Below are 19650 nucleotides of genomic sequence, written 5' to 3'. Positions count from 1 at the left end.
CCAACACCTCCATATACATGTAGGAGACGGTTACGCCGGTTTCACAACGCATGAGCGGCGTGTGAGCAGCATGGCAAATTTTCCGGCGTGCATGTTCGCAACCGGTACTTACACCGGGAGCAGAGCAGCACGCCAGAGTCAAGCAGGAGCGGTGCGTGAGGCACATGGGTGTGTTTTTTTCTGCGCACGTGCTCAGTTTGCTTTTCGATTAAACTACATTGCTTTCACCAGCGTTGGTTAGGTTGCAAATATCGAATAACGTCTTTATTTCGGAATTACGACTCTTAATAAATAAACTTTGAATATGAAGTAAATCGTATCTCAAAGCATTTACTGGGGCACTGGCGATTTATACTGGGGCACGTGCCCCAGTATAAATAGTAAATGGGGTCTAGCGACGCCCCTGACACCCCAGATGAAGACCAAAAACACCAAAAAACAAAACAAAAGTTTCCACAGACACACACAAGCTAACAGCTTCATTCTGATAAAGCCAAACTCAGGTTGAATTATCAGTAAATGCTTGACAAAGGGAGCAGCCGTTGTGTCCCTGGCATCCCTTAGCATCCCACCAACACACCAGCCCTGGGATTTTACCATGGAAACGGTTGCTATGGTGACCTGACACCAGCATTGGGCTTCGGAGAGTCACGATCTGAAGCACATTCAGCATCCACAGGCTGATTGTGTGATTCAGGACTACTAAGCACTCCTCTGACGTGACAGTGAGTGTGTGTTTGAAGCAGAGGCACAGACACTCACCTCAAACTTCTGCCGCAGCTCCAGGTTTATGTCATTCTCCTCGGGGATGGGTACGTTGTAGTACTCACCCTCCTCCTGGTTCAGCATCTTATACCTGCCAGGCAATATCAGAGGATAACAGATACACCTGACATCACTAAACACCAAGTGTAGTCCATTATCATATTGCAGTTCCAAAAACATACATACTAGATAGTTTTCAAGACACTTCTATACAGCTTAAAGTGACATTTAAAGGCTTAATTAGGTTAATTAGGTTAACTAGGCAGATTAGGGTAATTAGGCAAGTTATTGTATAATGATGGTTTGTTCTGTAGACTATCGAAAAAATATATAGCTTAAAGGGGCTAATAATTTTGACCTTAAAATGGTTTTAAAAAAATTAAAAACTGCTTTTATTCTACCCAAAATAAAACAAATAAGACTTTCTCCAGAAGAAAAAATATTATCAGACATACTGTGAAAATTTCCCTGCTCTGTTTAATATAATTTGGGAAATATTTAAAAAAGAAAACAAAAGTCAAAGGGGGGCTAATAATTCTGACTTCAACTGTATATATGGTACAATTTACCATTGTGTTACTGTTGCAACAGTATGTATACAATGTGTTTATACAACATACTTTTTATTACCTCTTTCCCTGCCATCAGCAAAATAACGCTTCCTTGCCATTGACAAATTTTGATGGCAATCCTTGTTTTAGGTATATTACGGTAAGGGAAGCCCTAGCGCATGTCCTGAATGAGTTACAGGACTTCTGGGTTTCGTTGATTGAAATATAAGATGATAAGAAAACATGTACACCTAAAAAGTGTTGTGGCTTGCCACAATGAAATGAACAGCCCCTATTGATCCGTGTGTGTCTGGGTATTCTATATGTGTGTTTCTGTATACTATCTATGCCAAAACTTATGCAATTTTCACGGTAATAATGAAGATTATTATATACTAAACCTATATAAAGACATTTAATTGGGTGAGTGGAGGGCCCTAAGAATCTGCCATTTACTAAACCTATATGAAGACATTTAATTGGGTGAGTGGAGGGCCCTACGAATCTGCCATCATATATATTTGAAAACAGGTGATAGGTTAAGGCAAAGGGGTCATAAAAGAGCATGAGAGAGGACTTGGGGATGCATTGACAACCATCTGTGTCAGAAAGGCATGAAATGTATAAAACATATGTTGAAGCGGTTATGTATATTTGAAGACACATACTGTATGGGAGAGAAGAGTCCAGTTTAGATGTTTGAAACATAGATACTTGTCATGATTACCAAATGTGAACTGTATGTGGAAAAACAGTGATGATTATATTAGAGCTGTACATTATAAGGGCCAACAAGAAGTGGGGTCTTAAAATAGAGGTAGTAAAGGTGTAGGACCTGGGAGAGGCCTGTTGAACCAGTAAACAGCTGTGAAAACACAAAGGTGGGAGGAAGCAATGATAAAGGGGATAGCAAATTTGAGGGACATTGGATTGTCCTGGAGTGAGACTAGAGATGGGTCTGCTTATGGACGTCTCTGATTTTTTGGGAAATATTCCAATAAAGTATATTCTTCTGATATTCATAACCCCAGTCTGAGTTTGATTCATTAAGCGAAAAGCCAGAAACCACATAAAAAACTGTGAATTTCGGTCTCTTTTTAAAGTATTTTTTTAACTACTAATGCCTTAAAATGTAACTAAGTAACACATTTAGCTACTATTTAAAAAAAATGACATTAGATTGCATTTAACTTTTTCCTAACACTAATATTAGTTGGGTAAGGCTACATAAAGCGTGATTACTCAGTTAAGCTGATTTCACTATATTTATTATAGAATAGTCTAACCGTGGGTTAGCTTGCACGTGTGGGCATAGTTTGACGTCTTTACCTTAATCTTTAAACATTTATATTACTTTAAATAAAACGGAAAGAAATAAGGAGAATAAAATATGATTTAAAGCACTTGTTTGGAGCTGAAGCCATAATAAACACAGTACTGTAAGAATGTGAAATGGCAAAGCCGAAAATCTATGGTTAAAGTGCCACGCAGCGACCAAAAGTTGCTGGCGCACGTAGGTACCTCCGCAGCGGCGTCAAGAAAGGTTTTGAAGTAGTGACATCTGTATATCTTGAAAATGCACTACTTTGAAACATTTTTTTGCTTTTTTGTGAAATCTACCTGCATTTAAAAAGTGATAAAACTTTAACATATGAACATACACCTATCAGCCACTTTATTAGGTACACCTGTCCAACTGCTCACTATTGCAAGTTTCTAATCAGCCAATCACATGGCAGCAACTCAATGCATTTAGGCATGTAGACATGGTCAAGACAACCTACTGCAGTTTAAACCGAGCATCAGAATGAGGAAGAAAGGTGATTTAAGTGATTTAACGTGGTTGTTGGTGCCAGACGGGCTGGTTTTAGTACTTTAGAAACTGCTGATCTACTGGGATTTTCACACACAAACATCTCAAGGGTTTACAAAGAATGGTCCGAAAAAGAGAAAATATACAGTGAGCGGCAGTTCTGTGGGCGCAAATGCCTTGTTGATGCCAGAGGTCAGAGGAGAATGGCAGAAGTATACAGAAGAGCTTCTCTGAACGAACAACACTTTTGAACCACTCCTGTCAGCTAAGAACAGGAAACTGAGGCTACAATTTACACAGGCTCACCAAAATTGGACAATAGAAGATTGGAGAAACGTTGCCTGGTCTGATGAGTCTCGATTTCTGCTGCGACATTCAACTGGCAGGGTCAGAATTTAGCATCAAGAACAGGAAAGCATGAATTCATCCTGCCTTGTATCAACGGTTCAGGCTGGTGGTGGTGGTATAGTGTGGGGGATATTTTCTTGGCACACTTTGGGCCCATTAGTACTAGTTGAGCATCATGTCAACGCCACAGCCTACCTGAGTATTGTTGCTGACCATGCACATCCCTTTATGACCACATTGTACCCATCTTCTGATGGCTACTTTCAGCAGGATAACGCACCATGTCATAAAGCTTAAATCATCTCAGACTGGTTTCTTGAACATGACAATGAGTTCACTGTACTCAAATGGCCTCCACAGTTAGCCGAACTCAATCCAATAGAGCACGTTTGGGATGTGGTGGAACAGGAGATTCACATCATGGATGTGCAGCCGGCAAATCTACAGCAACTGCGTGATGCTATCATGTCAATATGGACCAAAATCTCTGAGGAATATTTCCAGAACCTTGCTGAATCTATGCCACGAAGAATTAAAGCATTGTCTGACGGCAAAAGAGAGCCCAACACTATATTGTACCTAACAAAGTGGCCAGTGAGTGTATAAACATGCTTTTTTTGTTTAAAAGCAGAGGCTTGGTTCTTTATTTTGATGTATAATATGGTTGTATATTCTAAGTGGACTGGCCTGTCAAATTAAGGAGAAAATCGTCAAAACTTTGAGCAGTGTGTGTGTGTATGTGACCTGGTAAATAAATGTAGCATTTTGATTTTGGTTGTGTTTGGACAAGGAAAGCAAGTCACTTCCTGTTAGATTTTTTGTTTGTTTTAGGTAGAGAATTGTGTGCAGTGTTTAAAAAAAAAAAGTATTTTATGCAATGTTTCAGAAATCGTGTGTAAGCAGTTGGAAAAAGCTGTAATTCAAGGGCTGTTTAGTTCCATCTTGTGTAAAAACGTAAGTGTTTTAAGGCAACAGCTTCCAAAGCAACTTTCTAGCAAAGTTATGCTTTAAAAACAAACAAAGATTTATTTAATATTTTTATTCATGATTATGATTTATTTGAGGTTGCACGATGGCTCAGTGGTTAACACTGTCACCTCACAGCAAGAAGGTTGCTGGTTTGAATCCCGGCTGGGAGAGTTGGCATTTCTGTGTGGAGTTAGCATGTTCTACCCGTTTTCGTGTTCCATTGGTCCCCCACAGTCCAAAGACATGCGGTATAAGTGAATTGAATATATGAAATGGGCCGTAGTGTATCTGTGTGGATGAGCATGTGTCTGTGTACTGGGTTGCAGCTGGAAGGGCATCTGCTTCGTAAAACATATGCCAGATAGTTGGCAGTTCATTCTGCTGTGGCGACCTCTGAAATAGAGACTAAGCCAAAGGAAAATCAATGAATAGATGTTTTATTTGATATTCTAATTAGGCACATATGTTGAAATTGGGGCGACGCAGTGGCGCAGTAGGAAGTGCTGTCGCCTCACAACAAGAAGGTCGCTGGATCGAGCCTCGGCTGGGTCAGTTGGCGTTTCTGTGTGCTCCGGTTTCCCCCACATTCCAAAGACATGTGGTACAGGTGAATTGGGTAGGCTAAATTGTCCATAGTGTATGAGTGTGATTGAGCGTGTGTGGATGTTTCCCAGAGATGGGTTGCGGCTGGAGGGGCATCCGCTGCATAAAAACGTGCTGGAAAAGTTGGCGGTTCAATCCGCTGTGGCGACCCCAGATTAATAAAGGCACTAAGCCGAAAAGAAAATGAATGACTGGATGACTGTTGAAATTGCAACTATGGATGGAAACATTTCTAATCATTTCTTTTGAAATATATGGTGCTGAAAAGACGTGGACACTGTTTTTTTTACCTTAGTACTTGTGCATTACTTTGTTGACACAAAAATGTATTGAAGAAAAGTATTCAAAACTAAATCATGCAATGCAATTTACTAAGGTTTTTATTGGTATTTGGCACCATAAATACCCCTGGACAACATAAGCCAAAGCAATATCCATTAAAATGCTTGACTGTAGACTCTGAATGGAGGACTGCCAGCACACGCTGTCATCTGTTGTTTTTATGGCTTTAGTAACAGACACTGAACTTCCTGTTGTCATAAACATGACATCATAAAGCTGAGGTAATGGATCTGGTCTTTGTGAGTTTGTGTGTGTACGTTTTCCTGTTGTTGTGGGAACCAAACAACAAGTATAGCAATACCAGTAAATTTGGACCTAGTAAGGGTATTTTTTAGTCCCCATCAGGACAATGGTTTATAAATCACTAAGAATTAAGTATTTTAAACTGTAAAATGCTGATTATTTCCTGTGAGGGTTGAGTTTAGACAGAATATATAGTCTGTACAGTATAAACATCATTACGTCTGTATATATATGTGTGTGTTTGTGTGTGTGTGTTTGTCTATGTGTGCATGTTTCTCTCTCTTTCTCTCTGGAGACTTGCAGTGAAGAATTTTATATGGAGCTGTGGCGATTAATGCTTTTATTTCTGTGATTAATTCAAGTATCAGGGCTGCACAATATATAATTTCAGCATCCTTATCACAATGTGATCATTCGCAATAGTCACATCGGGACTATCCACAATGTTGACTCTGGATTATAATTGCAATATATAATTTCTGAAATATAATATGTCATTTAGCAAGTGTTTTTGAGGCCTGTGACTGTGTGAGGGTTTTAAAAGCATTCAGGCAGAAGAAATTGTACCACTTGTGACTTTGTACATTATAAATTTGTACATTTGTAACATATTTATTTAACTGTTTATAAAACGAAGACTATGCAGTATTATTTTATATTCGCTAATTCAATTACTGCATCCTTGAATACAGTTTGATTCTTTGAAAAACAAAAAACTCTGTTTGTTTAATTAGTATGTTTTTCTTTATGAATTCATCTGTGCTTGTAGATTGTTTCTTATATTTTATGCTTATAGACTCAGTCTGAATCTTCCCAATCAATCTAACAATGATCAATTTTTTTAAATTGTTATATAATACATCTAATGAAATTCATATCACAATATATACCACACAATAAAAAAAAACACTATGTTAGATTTTTCCAATATCATGCAGCCCTATCAGGTATCAATAATAACTGTGTGTTTTGTGGCCTTAGAAAAACTGCTTCACTCTGTAACACTTAAACTAAGTTTTATCTTGAGTCAATTGTTTTTCTAGTTTGGTGAAAAGTTTACGCATGATGTATTTACTTTCGGAGCAGGATAGAGTCCAAAGTAAAAGGTAAAACGGCAATTTATTCACTTCTGGAGTGGTTAAGCAAAACAGTGCTACTTATTTGAGCAGGAAGAATAAATGGAGAACAGATCTGGTCAGGAAGTTACATGTGTGTTTGTTTAAAGCTTATGTGATGTCTACAATTGATATTGATTTTAAGCAGGACATTGATATATAAGTTGATATATAATATATAATAATACTATATAGTATATCAGTTGATGAATGATTTGTTTTGTTAGATTTATAATAATTTATGTTGTGATGGAAGGGGACTTATCCTTTTATACACTGTGTAGTCTAAGGTTTACAAACTGATTGGATTTGTTTATATATATATATATATGCGATGGGGGAAATACGTATTGAACACATCACCATTTTTGTAAGAAAACATATTTCTAAAGGTGCTGTTGACTTGAAATTTTCACCAGATGTTGATAACAACCATAAATATCCATATATGCAAAGAAAACAAATCTAATTAGTTTACAAATTAAGTTATGTGTAATAAAATAAAATGAGGCAGGGAAAAAGTATTAAACACATGAAGAAAGGGAGGTGTAGAAAAGCAGTGAAAGTCCAGACAGCAGCTGAAATCTCTCAGTAGTTCTTCAGCAATCCTCTGCCCTTTGTCAGTGTAAATTAATATTAGCTGCTTCAGTCCAACATTTGTATTATGAGGATGATGAAGATGAAACCATGGTGGACATTTCAGCAAGACAAATCCAAAACACAGCCAAGGAAACTATCCAATGGTTTCAGAGAAAGAAAATCAAGCTGTAGAATCACCTGACTCAAATTTAATTTACACTGACGAAGGGTGAAAATCTTTCATCCTGTGAAAATTTTAAGGCAACGGCACCTTTAGAAATATGTCTTCTGAGAAAAATGGTGACGTGTTCAATACTTATTTACCCCATTGTATATATATCCTCTGTCTACCTCTCAAACAGTCATTGATTAACTAACTTTTGTCTCATTTTCTGTGACAAATAAGTTTATCTGTATAATAAACTTATTATTCACAATAATTATTGTATCAAAGCAGCTTTACAAAAGGTGCACATTATTGCATTACAATCACAATCAGAAAAGTTAAGGTTATTAGTTATCATAACTTTATTATTTACTAATAACTAGTACTAATTACTAATAGCTTTTAACAGTTAACGTTATCATATATAAACATAGTTAACCTCAGTTATATAGTATATAGGTGATGTCTATGTGTACATGTTTAATAAAGTGGAAGTTTACAATACAATATATTATATATTATATTATAATATTTTATAATTACATAATGAATAATGAATGAATTATAATGAATTATAATGATAATTGATTTGACAAAATAAAAAATATATAGTTTTTTAACATATAGTTATATTTTTTATAGTGAAAGGAATGTGGAAAGAGCAGTCATGTGTTTGCGATGTCTGTGTGTGTGTGTGTTTGACTCACCAGCCGGACACAGGAGCTTTAATCAGCTCAGACACACCGAAGGACATGGAGCCCATGAAGTCATTTCGGGTGGTTCTGTCCCAATCCCACACCTCCACTGACAGACGTCGCTCCTTATCAGATGCCTTTAACTTACTGCACACAAATTCACATGACAAAACCAATCAATGAAGCCTCCAGTGTGTTTTTGTGTGTGTGTACTTGTTTATCTGATTTATGAGGACACATAAGTGTAAAATGATATGGGTATGACCTAGTAGTACTGTATTCAGGTGGTTTATGAGGACATGTAAGTTCTTGTTAGTCACAATGCTTAAAAATCATACTAACTGGGATGTTTTGGTCGGGATTAGGGGTTAAGGTATGTTTTGATGCTGGTATGCTGATCTCAATGCTGGTATTGCTGGTTTCAATGCTGGTGTTGCTGGTTTCTCTGATAGTCTCAATGTCGGTCTTGTTGGTTTCATAGCTGATCTTGCTGGTAACAATGCTCAAGAGACCAATAAACCATCATACCAGCATCAAAACACACCTTTATCAGCATATAATAAGCAGTTTTTACAGTATAAAATACATTATGCTTATGGAGAGTCCTCATAAACCATATACAAGTATATGTTTAGCTCTGAGAGACTCACAAGATGAAGGACTCGTTCCAGGTGGGGTTGAGTGAGGAGCGGATGGTGCGGGTCTTCTGTTTGGTCTCATTCTTGGGGTCTGGGATGAGTTTGAGCTTCACATACGGGTCTGAAAGGCCATTGGGGTCCATGGGAATCAGATTTCTGGCCTCACCCACTGATGAATGAGAAAAAGAAAACAAATCAAAACATAAACTAAAGCCATCTGTAAAGTAAGCGAGAGAAAACAACTAGTTTCAATTCAAGGATCCAAAGAATCGTCAACGCGTATTATGCAAAAATCACTGAAAATATGCACCGGACAATTTATTAAATCAAATAAAAATTCTTCAAATGTGTAAACACGAATTCCCATGTTAATTTATCAAAATTTTGCTGCAGTAAAATAATCAAACGAACGAACAAATTTCAGTGCTAACTTTGGAAAATACAATAAAAATAGTGAAGGAAATCTGACAAATGAAGCTCATTCATAACCTTAGACTGTGTACGCATAACCCTCATGGAGAACTACAGGCAAATGCATTTCCAAAAGCATTGTTTAGTAAGACGTTATAACCATGTGGCCTTTTGCTGTCCTAATACCCATGTCATAAGCCACCAAACTGTAAACACTCCTCTATATAGTTCATATTTCAAGTAATCGTTTGTTAAGTTCTTTACCAATATCTTTGTTTATAAAATTTCTTTGTGTATATAATACCTGACCTTCATTTGCCAAAAACCGAACGACATGAACTGACATTAATGACCACAAGAGGGAGACGTGTCTCTATCAAAGGAACGTCAGGAAGCAGAACTGACTTTCTTTACTTCTGAATGTGGGGAAAACATTGCTAGAATCTCTTCAGAAGCTATAACGGACAGCAAACTCGTCGCAGAAGTCTGGCAGTGATAGTAATAGTGCCATTAACTTGACTCTCCGCATCGCCTACACTCGGTCACTGACAAAGAGACGTCAACAAGAATCAAGGCTTCTTCTGTGGCTGTTGCTTAGATACGACATCTATCCGCGTGTTTTTTTCCCGCTCTTCGGGAGAATTCAGATCATTCCACATCAATTTCCCTTCTCTAAACACAGCAATTATAACAGTCTTTTGGAAATTACATTTATACCAAAAAGTTATAAAGAGGAAAAACTGTAGTATTGACACAGTCTTATTATGATAGATTAACTATTAAAATTAATTTAACCGTTTTTGTCAATATATAGCACAGTCAGGGTAAAGATTTAACATAAATACCAAGTGTGTAATCTTCAGTGTTGGGGACGTTTCTTTGGAAATGTAATATATTACAGATTACAAATTACCCTATTTAAAATGTAATGTTGTGTACCTTTTCAAATACTTTACAAAAGTAAAGTAACTGATTACTTTTAAGTTTCTAATGGATATTTTCAATTAAATAATTTGAGCATTTATACTACGCAGATGTGACCTTACAGTAGCTCTGTTTACTGTTGGAAATAGTTCATCACTTGGATTAAGATTATGTGAAGTTTTACAAACTAATTTCGAGAGGAGCACGTGATATGATTGACTGCATCTGGCCAATCATCTACAGGCATTAGTTAGCCAATCAGATTGATCCAACTCACTATAAGTAGCCTTGCTAGAACTACTTCCTTATCTTCGTTCTTCAGAAGAAACCCCCCATCCACCCCTTCTCCTCCTTTCCTCCTTTACCACGGGTGAGCTCTCTAGAACCACCTGATCTCGTACTCCCCTCACATGCTCTATGGACCACGCGGGAGCCCTGGGCTTTCTCCGAGCTCAGGGTTCTCTCCCGGGATAGCATGCCAAACCTGCAAACAGTTGTCAAACAATATCTAAGTGTGAACTCTTGAAATTAATTTAATTTTAAAGTACAGCCACCACAAAACCAGACCCAAAAAATTGTTTACTGTTGTTACAAAATTAAATTTTAAATATTGTATATTTACAACTCTTTATTAATAAAGTACACTAAATGAAGTATCATTAGTAACTATCATGAACTAATAGTAATTACCATAGTATACTTTAGCCTTTACTACAGTAAACTATAGACCTCCTCTCCCACAGTCATCTTTCCATCATGCAAATTTCTCATGTTAGCCTAATTTGTTGGCGACGTCACCGACCAGAGCGAAAGGTGACAGTAACGCGCCAAAAAGTTTGTCGTCAACTACTAATGACTAATAAAATAGCTTTGCTACTGAAAAGCTATTAGATTTATAAAGTAGCGACTCTGCCGCCATGCTAATGAGAAATGTAGTTAAGCTAGTAGCGTCACTACTTGTAGCGACGCTACTTCCCAACACTGTTAATGTGCATAAGGAGTCTGTTGCCCTAAATTTCACAAATCGATAACTTTGTGAGTCATAATATATCGTTCGTAATGAAAGGGTCTGTTTTTATTTCTGTACACTCTAGGTTACATACCTGCAGATGCTTTCTCAGGTTCGACATTGAAGTCTTTGGTGTCGAAAGTATTGTAACAGCTGGCAAACAAATTTTGCACTGAACTGTTATATGTGTGCCCTTCTCAGATTTCAGGGTGAAATTATTTGAAAATTTCCAGCAATGAAATGCATTTTTAACACTCGCCATGGTGGTAGCTCTCAGATTGGTTGTAGTAGCCTGATGCTTTCAGCGTCAAGTGTGCGGCAAATTCAAACTGGAAAGCCAATTAAAAGCATCAGAATAGCACCGCTTTAATAAATGGCCTTAGCAGAAGGCATCATTCATATCAAAAACAGACAAATCCCAGATCTTTAAGTAAATTTTTTTAGATGTAACTCCATTTGTAATCTTTAACATTTTCATTAGTAACTGTAATATATTTACACTTTTTTTTCTCAGCAACTGTAACGAATTACAGTTACATTTGTTTTGTAATTAAATTATGTAACGCCGTTACATGTAACTAGTTACTCCCCAATACTGTCAATCTTTGATGTGATTCTTCAAATCATGTGGCATGTTGAGACAGGTTTAGTTTACTAAACAAACACTCTTCAGTTCTCATCTGATAGACAAAAAACAACAATTAAAAAGGGTCTAGACTCAAAAAATGATGCTTGCTGTTTGTTCAAACTACTTATTTAAATGAGCTGAAACAACACAATTCTTGTGATTTTTTTTGGGGGGGACAACTTAATTGTTTTATGTTCAATCCACTTAAATTTGTAAAAACTGAATAGGTAACTTAAGTCCCTCATGTTGTCCAACACAAATTGATTGTGTGGAATCCAGCACCCATCTGACAAATTCATAGCAACCACCAAAAAGGTAAGTGACTTATTCTATATGCAGTTTTTATTAATTTTCCTTAAACTATAGCCTAAATGTAAACAGAAAGCAATATTAAAGTAAAAGGATGCAAACTGCTTAAATGTGATAAGCGACATTTGATTGTGTTACTAATTGATGTTTGCTAAACTTTTTAAGCCACCAACATCATTTAAGCCTCCATCATTTTGTGCTTTAGCTCAAGATGATGCTAAACTCAAACCAAATACAACATGGCATGTCTAAAACACAATTGTAGGCATTTTAATCATATTATTGCTCTTAAAAACATATGAGAAATTCACTGAAATATCACAATAACAGAGTTAACAAATACTTTACTACTACCTATACATGTTGCACATATTAATGCGAGAAGATTAATGGCATGGCTCAATGCAAGAGTTTCCCGCCAGAGGACGTGACATCACTTGGAGCAAGTCACATGCTTTTTCTATGAGTGTTTTTATTTCATTTTTATAATCAATGAAAAAGTTGACCAAAATGTAGGGACAGACACAAAAAGTATTTTTTTAATACTAAAATTACAAATAATACAGAAAATAGATGTTCTGTGTAAATGCTTAGTTAACTCATTCAGTCATTGGTTCATTCGTTCGTTCGCTCGTTCATTTGTTCGTTCATTCATTCTTTCGTCCATTCCTTCAATCGTTTATTCATTCATTCATTTTCCTTCGGCTTAGTCCATTTATTCATCAGGGGTCACCACAGCAGAATGAACCGCCTATTTAACTCGGCAAGCAAAAAAGATGAAAATTACACTTAATTACTTAATAATTAAATATTTGAACATGCATGCATGATTCAGAAAGTGGAGACAGTCAAAAATACATATAATTGGAAACTTAATATTTAATATTTTCATTTTTCATTGCATTTCATATTTATTAAGTTCATATTTTCAAGACAAAATGTCTCTTAATACACACACACAACCTGTATTTTTAGAGATAACTTGTAATTTGTGTTAGTGATCAAAAAAGTTTGACTAAATTTTTGAAAAAAATAATAGATGGTTTATCTTGAAGCAATACTAGACTGTAAAAAGTACTGGAAAATTTACAGTAACTTAGAGAAAATGAATAACTACAATCATGCTGTATTGTTACAATACAATTGTAATTATTAATTTACAGTGCGCTAGTAAATTTACAGACATACTGGCAACCAAAATGTTACAAATGTTAGCAATTTTTTACAGTGTAAAATCACCCCCATACTGTAGCAACAGGCAAAAAAGCATAAATATAAATATACATATGCAAACTGTTCCTTCATCGTCCAACTGATTTGGATGTAAATACCAACACAATCTCACAGCAATTCGTAACTTTTTGATTTAGTGGCTAATTCGTATGAATTCATACGATCTAATTCGTACAATTTAGTACGATTTGCTCATCCGCCAATGACGGTTGGGTTTAGGGGTGGGGTTAGGTGCCACACCTCTTTTTTTAAATCGTACAATTTTGTACGACTGAACTCGTATAAATTCGTACGAATTAGCCACTAAACTGACATAACGTAAAATACTTACGTTTTCTCGTGAGATCAGGCTGTAAATCCCCTTAAATTAAAGCTGACAGTCTGCAGTTAAAGTGCATCTTGATCGTTTTCAATCGATTGTGTTGGTGTAAAGAGCCCAAAATTTTTGAATTCTGTCGATGTCCAAATATTTATAGACCTAACTATATATGCTGAAATCAACTGAAATCCCTATTTTTAAATGAAATCTAATTTTACAGTTTTACAGTTACATACCAACATTTAAACTGCAATTAAGACATAGATAAAAGGATTCATACGTCTATGAATATGTCATATATTGAATTATCAGTAAGATTTCGTGACTAGATTCCAATCCTTAACATTAGTTAATGTAGAAATTGAACAGAATATGGGCGACGCAGTGGCGCAGTAGGTAGTGCTGTCGCCTCACAGCAAGAAGGTCGCTAGTTCGAGCCTCGGCTGGGTCAGTTGGCGTTTCTGTGTGGAGTTTGCATTTTCTCCTGTACATGCGGTACAGGTGAATTGGGTAGGCTAAATTGCCGGTAGTGTATGTGTGTGGATGTGTCCCAAGGATGGGTTGCGGCTGGAAGGACATCCATTGCGCAAAACGAGCTGGGTAAGTTGTTGGTTCATTCCACTGTGGCGACCCCGGATTAATAAAGGGACTAACCCGAAAAGAAAATGAAAGAAATGAACAGAATATTAAGTTGTATTGATTCTTTCCTCATACATTAGGTTCATTCAAGTTCAGCACTAGAAGTGTTCAGTTAGTAGTAAAGAGGAAGAGTTGATGGTTCAGTTGTTATTTAATCTGAGGGGAAAATCCTGATCTGTCACGTGACATTTATTGCTTTAATTTTGGGATGAAGTTCTCAGAACATGACCTTAAGTTTAACTTTCACTATTAACAAACATTTAACTATCATTTTTACATCAGTAAACTCCTAATTTGCTGCTTATTAATAGATAATAGCAAAGATAGGATTAGGGAAGTAATATATTGTAGCATGTTACAAAAGGTTTAAGACAGTTCTGTGTTCATTTTGGGGTGAATTTGTATTTGCAATGCGGGGTTGTAAGGGATTAGATTTTGGGGAAAAAGCGAGTCTGCGCACTCGAGAGGGAGGGAGGGGTTTTCCCATTGGATGAGACCGGTATGCTAATTTTGTGTGAGTGACTGTGTGGGTTTCCGAGCGAACACATTGATTGATGACATTGATGTCTGAACGTGCAAAAGTTGATTAAAAAGACGAGTTGAACTGTTAAATGCTTCCTGGCTTTTTCGGTTTGTTACAGTATTAAGAGTAGGAACTTTACCAATAAGCAGCCAATATCTTAATCAGTGCTGAACTGATTACATAAAAATCTAATCGACTACTAATAACCTAATTTAAATTGCATTTTAATTTCTTTTCTAATTACTTTGCTTGAAAAGGAATTTAATTACCTGACTAGGGCGACATGAGGACTCAGTGGTTAGCACTGTCCAGCCTGATCTCACGAGAAAACGTAAGTATTTTACGTTTTGACAGTTTAGTGGCTAATTCGTACGAATTCGTACGAGTTCAGTCGTACGAAATTGTACGATTTTAAAAAGGAGGTGTGGCACCTAACCCCACCCCTAAACCCAACCGTCATTGGCGGATGAGCAAATCGTACTAGATTGTACGAATTAGATTGTACGAATTCGTACGAATTAGACACTAAATCAAAAAGTTACGAATTGCCGTGAGATTGTGTTGCACTGTCGCCTCACAGCAAGAAGGTTGCTGGCTTGAGTCCAGATTCAACTAAAAAAAATGAAGAGAGTGAGAATTGTTTTACATCTTTCTTTCCTAATATTGTTATTTATCTAGTCAGTATTACTAAAATCTGTTCAGTTGTGCCAAAGGCCACAGCTGGTATTTTGCATCAGCTCAGGAATGTTTAGATGATATATATATATTTCAATCTACAGCTGTTACAACTTTTAGAGATTTACAAAATACATCATAATTCATTGCTATGTTATGACCGTGTCCATTATACATCACAATGTTTTATCGCATAGGCCATATTATGTCATCATACAGTACACTTCAGCAAAGCAGATCTCACTCACTCATTCCTGAAATGTAATCTTCAAAGGCTATTTTTACACAACGGTTTTCCATGGATGTTCAAATCGCACGAATAGCCTGAGAAATTCAGATGCGCTCTTACATAACGGCCAAATGTCCAGTCCACGGCATGCTGGGTAATCTGATAATGCAGTCAAATGAGCTTGTTTCTTCCCATTGTTTATCCACAAAACACCAAGGGTCAGCCAAGATCCCTCCGTCTGACTTCTGCCCAGAATAAACAAACTCGCATGCAATAACAGCAATGAATCTCCATCAAAACACTCAATCGCAGCTATCTGAGCCTACATGCATTCGATCCTTCGCATTGAAGAACATTCCAGATGTTTGATGTTATATCGGTCTTTAAGCTTCAATCACACTTGGGTATTTTCCATAATATCAATACACACAGGTTTGAAATCAGTGCACGGTATTATTAAAGCAAACACGGTCTAATTTCAGTGTGACTGTCACTGATGATTTACAGTATTCTTGCCAATTTTAGGCTCCATCTACATGGCAATGGATTTATGTCAATCTGCAAAAGTTTAATATTGTTTCAGCTTTTTATCCACGGAACAAAAGATTGTCAGTGTCACTGCAAAAAATGCTTTTCTTACTTAGTTTTTGTCTTGTTTCCAGTCCAAATATCTAAAAGTTATAAAATCAAGAAGCATTTTTATATTAAAAACATATTCACAAAAATTAAGTGAGTTTTTCCTTAAAATAAGCAAAATAATTGGCCAATGGTGTAAGTAATATAATCTTATTTTAAAGCGAAAACAAGATCCTCTTGTAGCTAGCAGTTGTCCTCGGTATGCTACTACACTGCAAAAAAAGCTTTTCTTACTTAGATTATTTGTCTTGTTTCTAATCCAAATATGTAAACATTCTTAAATCAAGAAGCATTTTCTAGGCAAGCAAAACACATTGTCTTGTTTTCAGAAATAATATGCCAAAATGAAGTGAGTTTTTCCTTAAAACAAGCAAAATAATCTGCCAATGGGTTAAGCAAAATAATCTTGCTTTTCCTTTTGACATAAGATTATTTTGCTTACCCCATTGGCAGATTATTTTGCTTGTTTTAAATAAAAACTCACTTAATTTTGACATATTTTTCTTAAAACAAGACAATATGTTTTGCTTGTCTAGAAAATTCCTCTTGATTTAATTTTTTTTAGATATGTGGACTAGAAACAAGACATAAATCTAAGCAAGAAAATATTTTTTTACAGTGTGGCGCATCTGACCAGTGAATCCAGCTTGTGTAATAAATCTAATCAAACAGTACATTTAGAGATCGCAGTCAGTGTAGTAAAATAAAAACAACACAAATAATTTTTCCCACAAATAATTTTTTGGGGGAGTTTTCCGGGAGAAGTACCAAAATGGGAGGGTGGTTGGACATGGGTCTGAAATACGGGAGACTCCCGGGAAAAAGGGGAGTGTTGGCAGGTATGGTCTAACTGTCGAATGTTAACAGACATCAAATATAAAGCACTTTTTTTGCAGTACATGCACAAGTTCACCCTTCCATTTGGTATAGCCCAAATATGTAAACATTCTTAAATCAAGAAACATTTTCTAGGCAAGCAAAACATATTGTCTTGTTTTCAGAAATAATATGCCAAAATGAAGTGAGTTTTTCCTTAAAACAAGAAAAATAATCTGCCAATGGGTTAAGCAAAATAATCTTGTTTTTCCTTTTTACATAAGATTATTTTGCTTACCCCATTGGCAGATTATTTTGCTTGTTTCAAATAAAAACTCACTTAATTTTGGCATATTTTTTCTTAAAACAAGACAATATGTTTTGCTTGTCTAGAAAATTCCTCTTGATTTAATTTTTTTTTAGATATTTGGACTAGAAACAAGACAAATAAATCTAAGCAAGAAAGTAATTTTTACAGTGTAGTGCATCTGACCAGTGAATCCAGCTTGTGTAATAAAGCTAATCAAACTGTACATTTAGAGATCGCAGTCAGTGTAGGAAAATAACACAATAATTTTTCCCTCAAATAATTTTTTGGGAGTTACTATTTATTTGGAGTTTTCCGGGAGAATTACCAAAATGGGAGGGTGGTTGGACATGGGTCTGAAATACGGGAGACTCCCGGGAAAAACTGTAATGTTTGCAAGTATGGTCTAACTGGTGAATGTAAACAGACATCAAATATAAAGCACTTTTTTTAGCAGTACATGCACAAGTTCACCCTTCCATTTGGTACAGCACACAGTATGTATGGCTCATTTATGCCCCACATGCCCAGCAGGTCTGGCATCATGACCCATGAACCAGCAGCACGTCACAGGAAAGGCCTGATCTAATATCTGGCAGCGAGAACAAAACGAGGCACATAAAACCACACTAAAGTGAGTGAATCCCAACTGGCAGCAAAAAAAAAATAATATATATATATATATATATATATATATATATATATATATATATATACACAGTATAACCCACAGCCATCGCTTTCAATAATAACCAAGACATTTCCATTCTCGGTGTGGACTTGTGGGCAGTTTCTACAGTTTCCAGAATCCAGAGAGACTGACGCTCCTCAGGCAAGACCCGCAGTAGGACTTACAACAACACATGAGCCCTGCGTTACGAATGAGCTCCATGAGGGAAGTGCTGATAAAGACCACCAACACACTAAGCTGAAGCCAGCAGCGGAGGTTACATAATAAAAACCCTCAATAAAGACAAACAGACTCCAGAAGTTGAGGCCCACGGAGCGCTTTCACCACCACAACAGAAGCCGAATGAAACAGTGACACAAACCGAACATGTAAGCTCTATGACTTTTAAATGAAAAGCAAATGGTGCTGATTGAGCATAGCTGTCATGCTCCTGTTTATCAATAAATGATAAAGACGTTTCTGAGGAAGGATGGTTTATTTATGAAATTAAAATCGCTTTGAAAGCGACCAGAGATGTATTACACTGCAAAAAATGCTTTTCTTAATGCTTTTTTTGGTCTTGTTTCTAATCTGAATATCTAAATAGTCTTAAATCATTCGTTCATTCATTTTCTTTTCAACTTAGTCCCTTTATTAATGCGGGGTCGCCACAGCGGAATGAACCGCCAACTTATCCAGCACAAGTTTTACACAGCGGATGCCCTTCCAGCTGCATCCCCTCTCTGGGAAACATCCATACACGCTCATTCACTACGGACAATTTAGCCTACCCATTCACCTGGACCACATGTCATTGGACTGTTGGGAAAACCGGAACACCTGGAGGAAACCCACACAACTGCAAGGAGAACATGCAAACTCCACACAGAAACGCCAACTATTATTTTGCTTACTCCACTGGCAGATTATTTAGCTTGTTTTAAGAAAAAATACGATTTTTTTTTACATTATTTCTCAAAACAAGTCAATATTTTTACTTGTCTAGAAAATGCTTTTTGATTTAAGAATTTGTAGATATTTGGACTAGAAACAAGACAGAACCTCTAGGTAAGAAAAGCATTTTTTCCAGTGTAGTAGGGATGCATTATAGCATTGTTTTTTCAGAAAACTCACAATTTTATGAATATTCTGAAAGCAATCTGAGCAGTACAGCCAAACTAACTTCCTTATTTCTAAAACACAGCCTTACAAGGTAACAAAATATCGAATAAAAGATTAAAGACAAACCTAAAAAAACATATATTTTTAATTAAATTAATAATAAAAGAGCAAATATCCACATTAAAAATAGGTGTAATACACAAACAAAACAAACAGTGGTTTGTTTTTCAGATACAGTAGGTGTGTTTAGCAGTACTGTAGCATTTAAAAAAACTGAAAATACAAAGGCCCCCCTTTGAAATTTTTTTTCTTTTTAAATAATTCACAAATGATGTTTAAGAGAGCAAGGAAAATTTCACATTATGTCTGATAA

At 36.2% G+C, this 19650-nt stretch overlaps 1 protein-coding gene across 2 annotated transcripts in view; it reads right to left on the bottom strand.

Moving 5' to 3' along the window:
• Positions 1 to 19650, bottom strand: part of prkcab (protein kinase C, alpha, b) — a 308642-nt gene that overhangs the window by 70496 nt on the left and 218496 nt on the right. For both annotated transcript variants that reach the window (XM_056454262.1, XM_056454263.1), the window contains exons 6-8: positions 8840 to 8996; positions 8202 to 8336; positions 763 to 856 (exon numbers count right to left, since the gene is read on the bottom strand). In XM_056454262.1, the coding sequence (XP_056310237.1) occupies positions 763 to 856; positions 8202 to 8336; positions 8840 to 8996 (386 nt within the window). The remainder of the gene's footprint in view (positions 1 to 762; positions 857 to 8201; positions 8337 to 8839; positions 8997 to 19650) is intronic.

The sequence above is a fragment of the Danio aesculapii genome, chromosome 3 (genome assembly GCF_903798145.1).
Source record: "Danio aesculapii chromosome 3, fDanAes4.1, whole genome shotgun sequence".
Taxonomy (NCBI): domain Eukaryota; kingdom Metazoa; phylum Chordata; class Actinopteri; order Cypriniformes; family Danionidae; genus Danio; species Danio aesculapii.
Note: the sequence above shows the minus strand (reverse complement) of the source record. Positions and strands in the feature narration are given on the sequence as shown.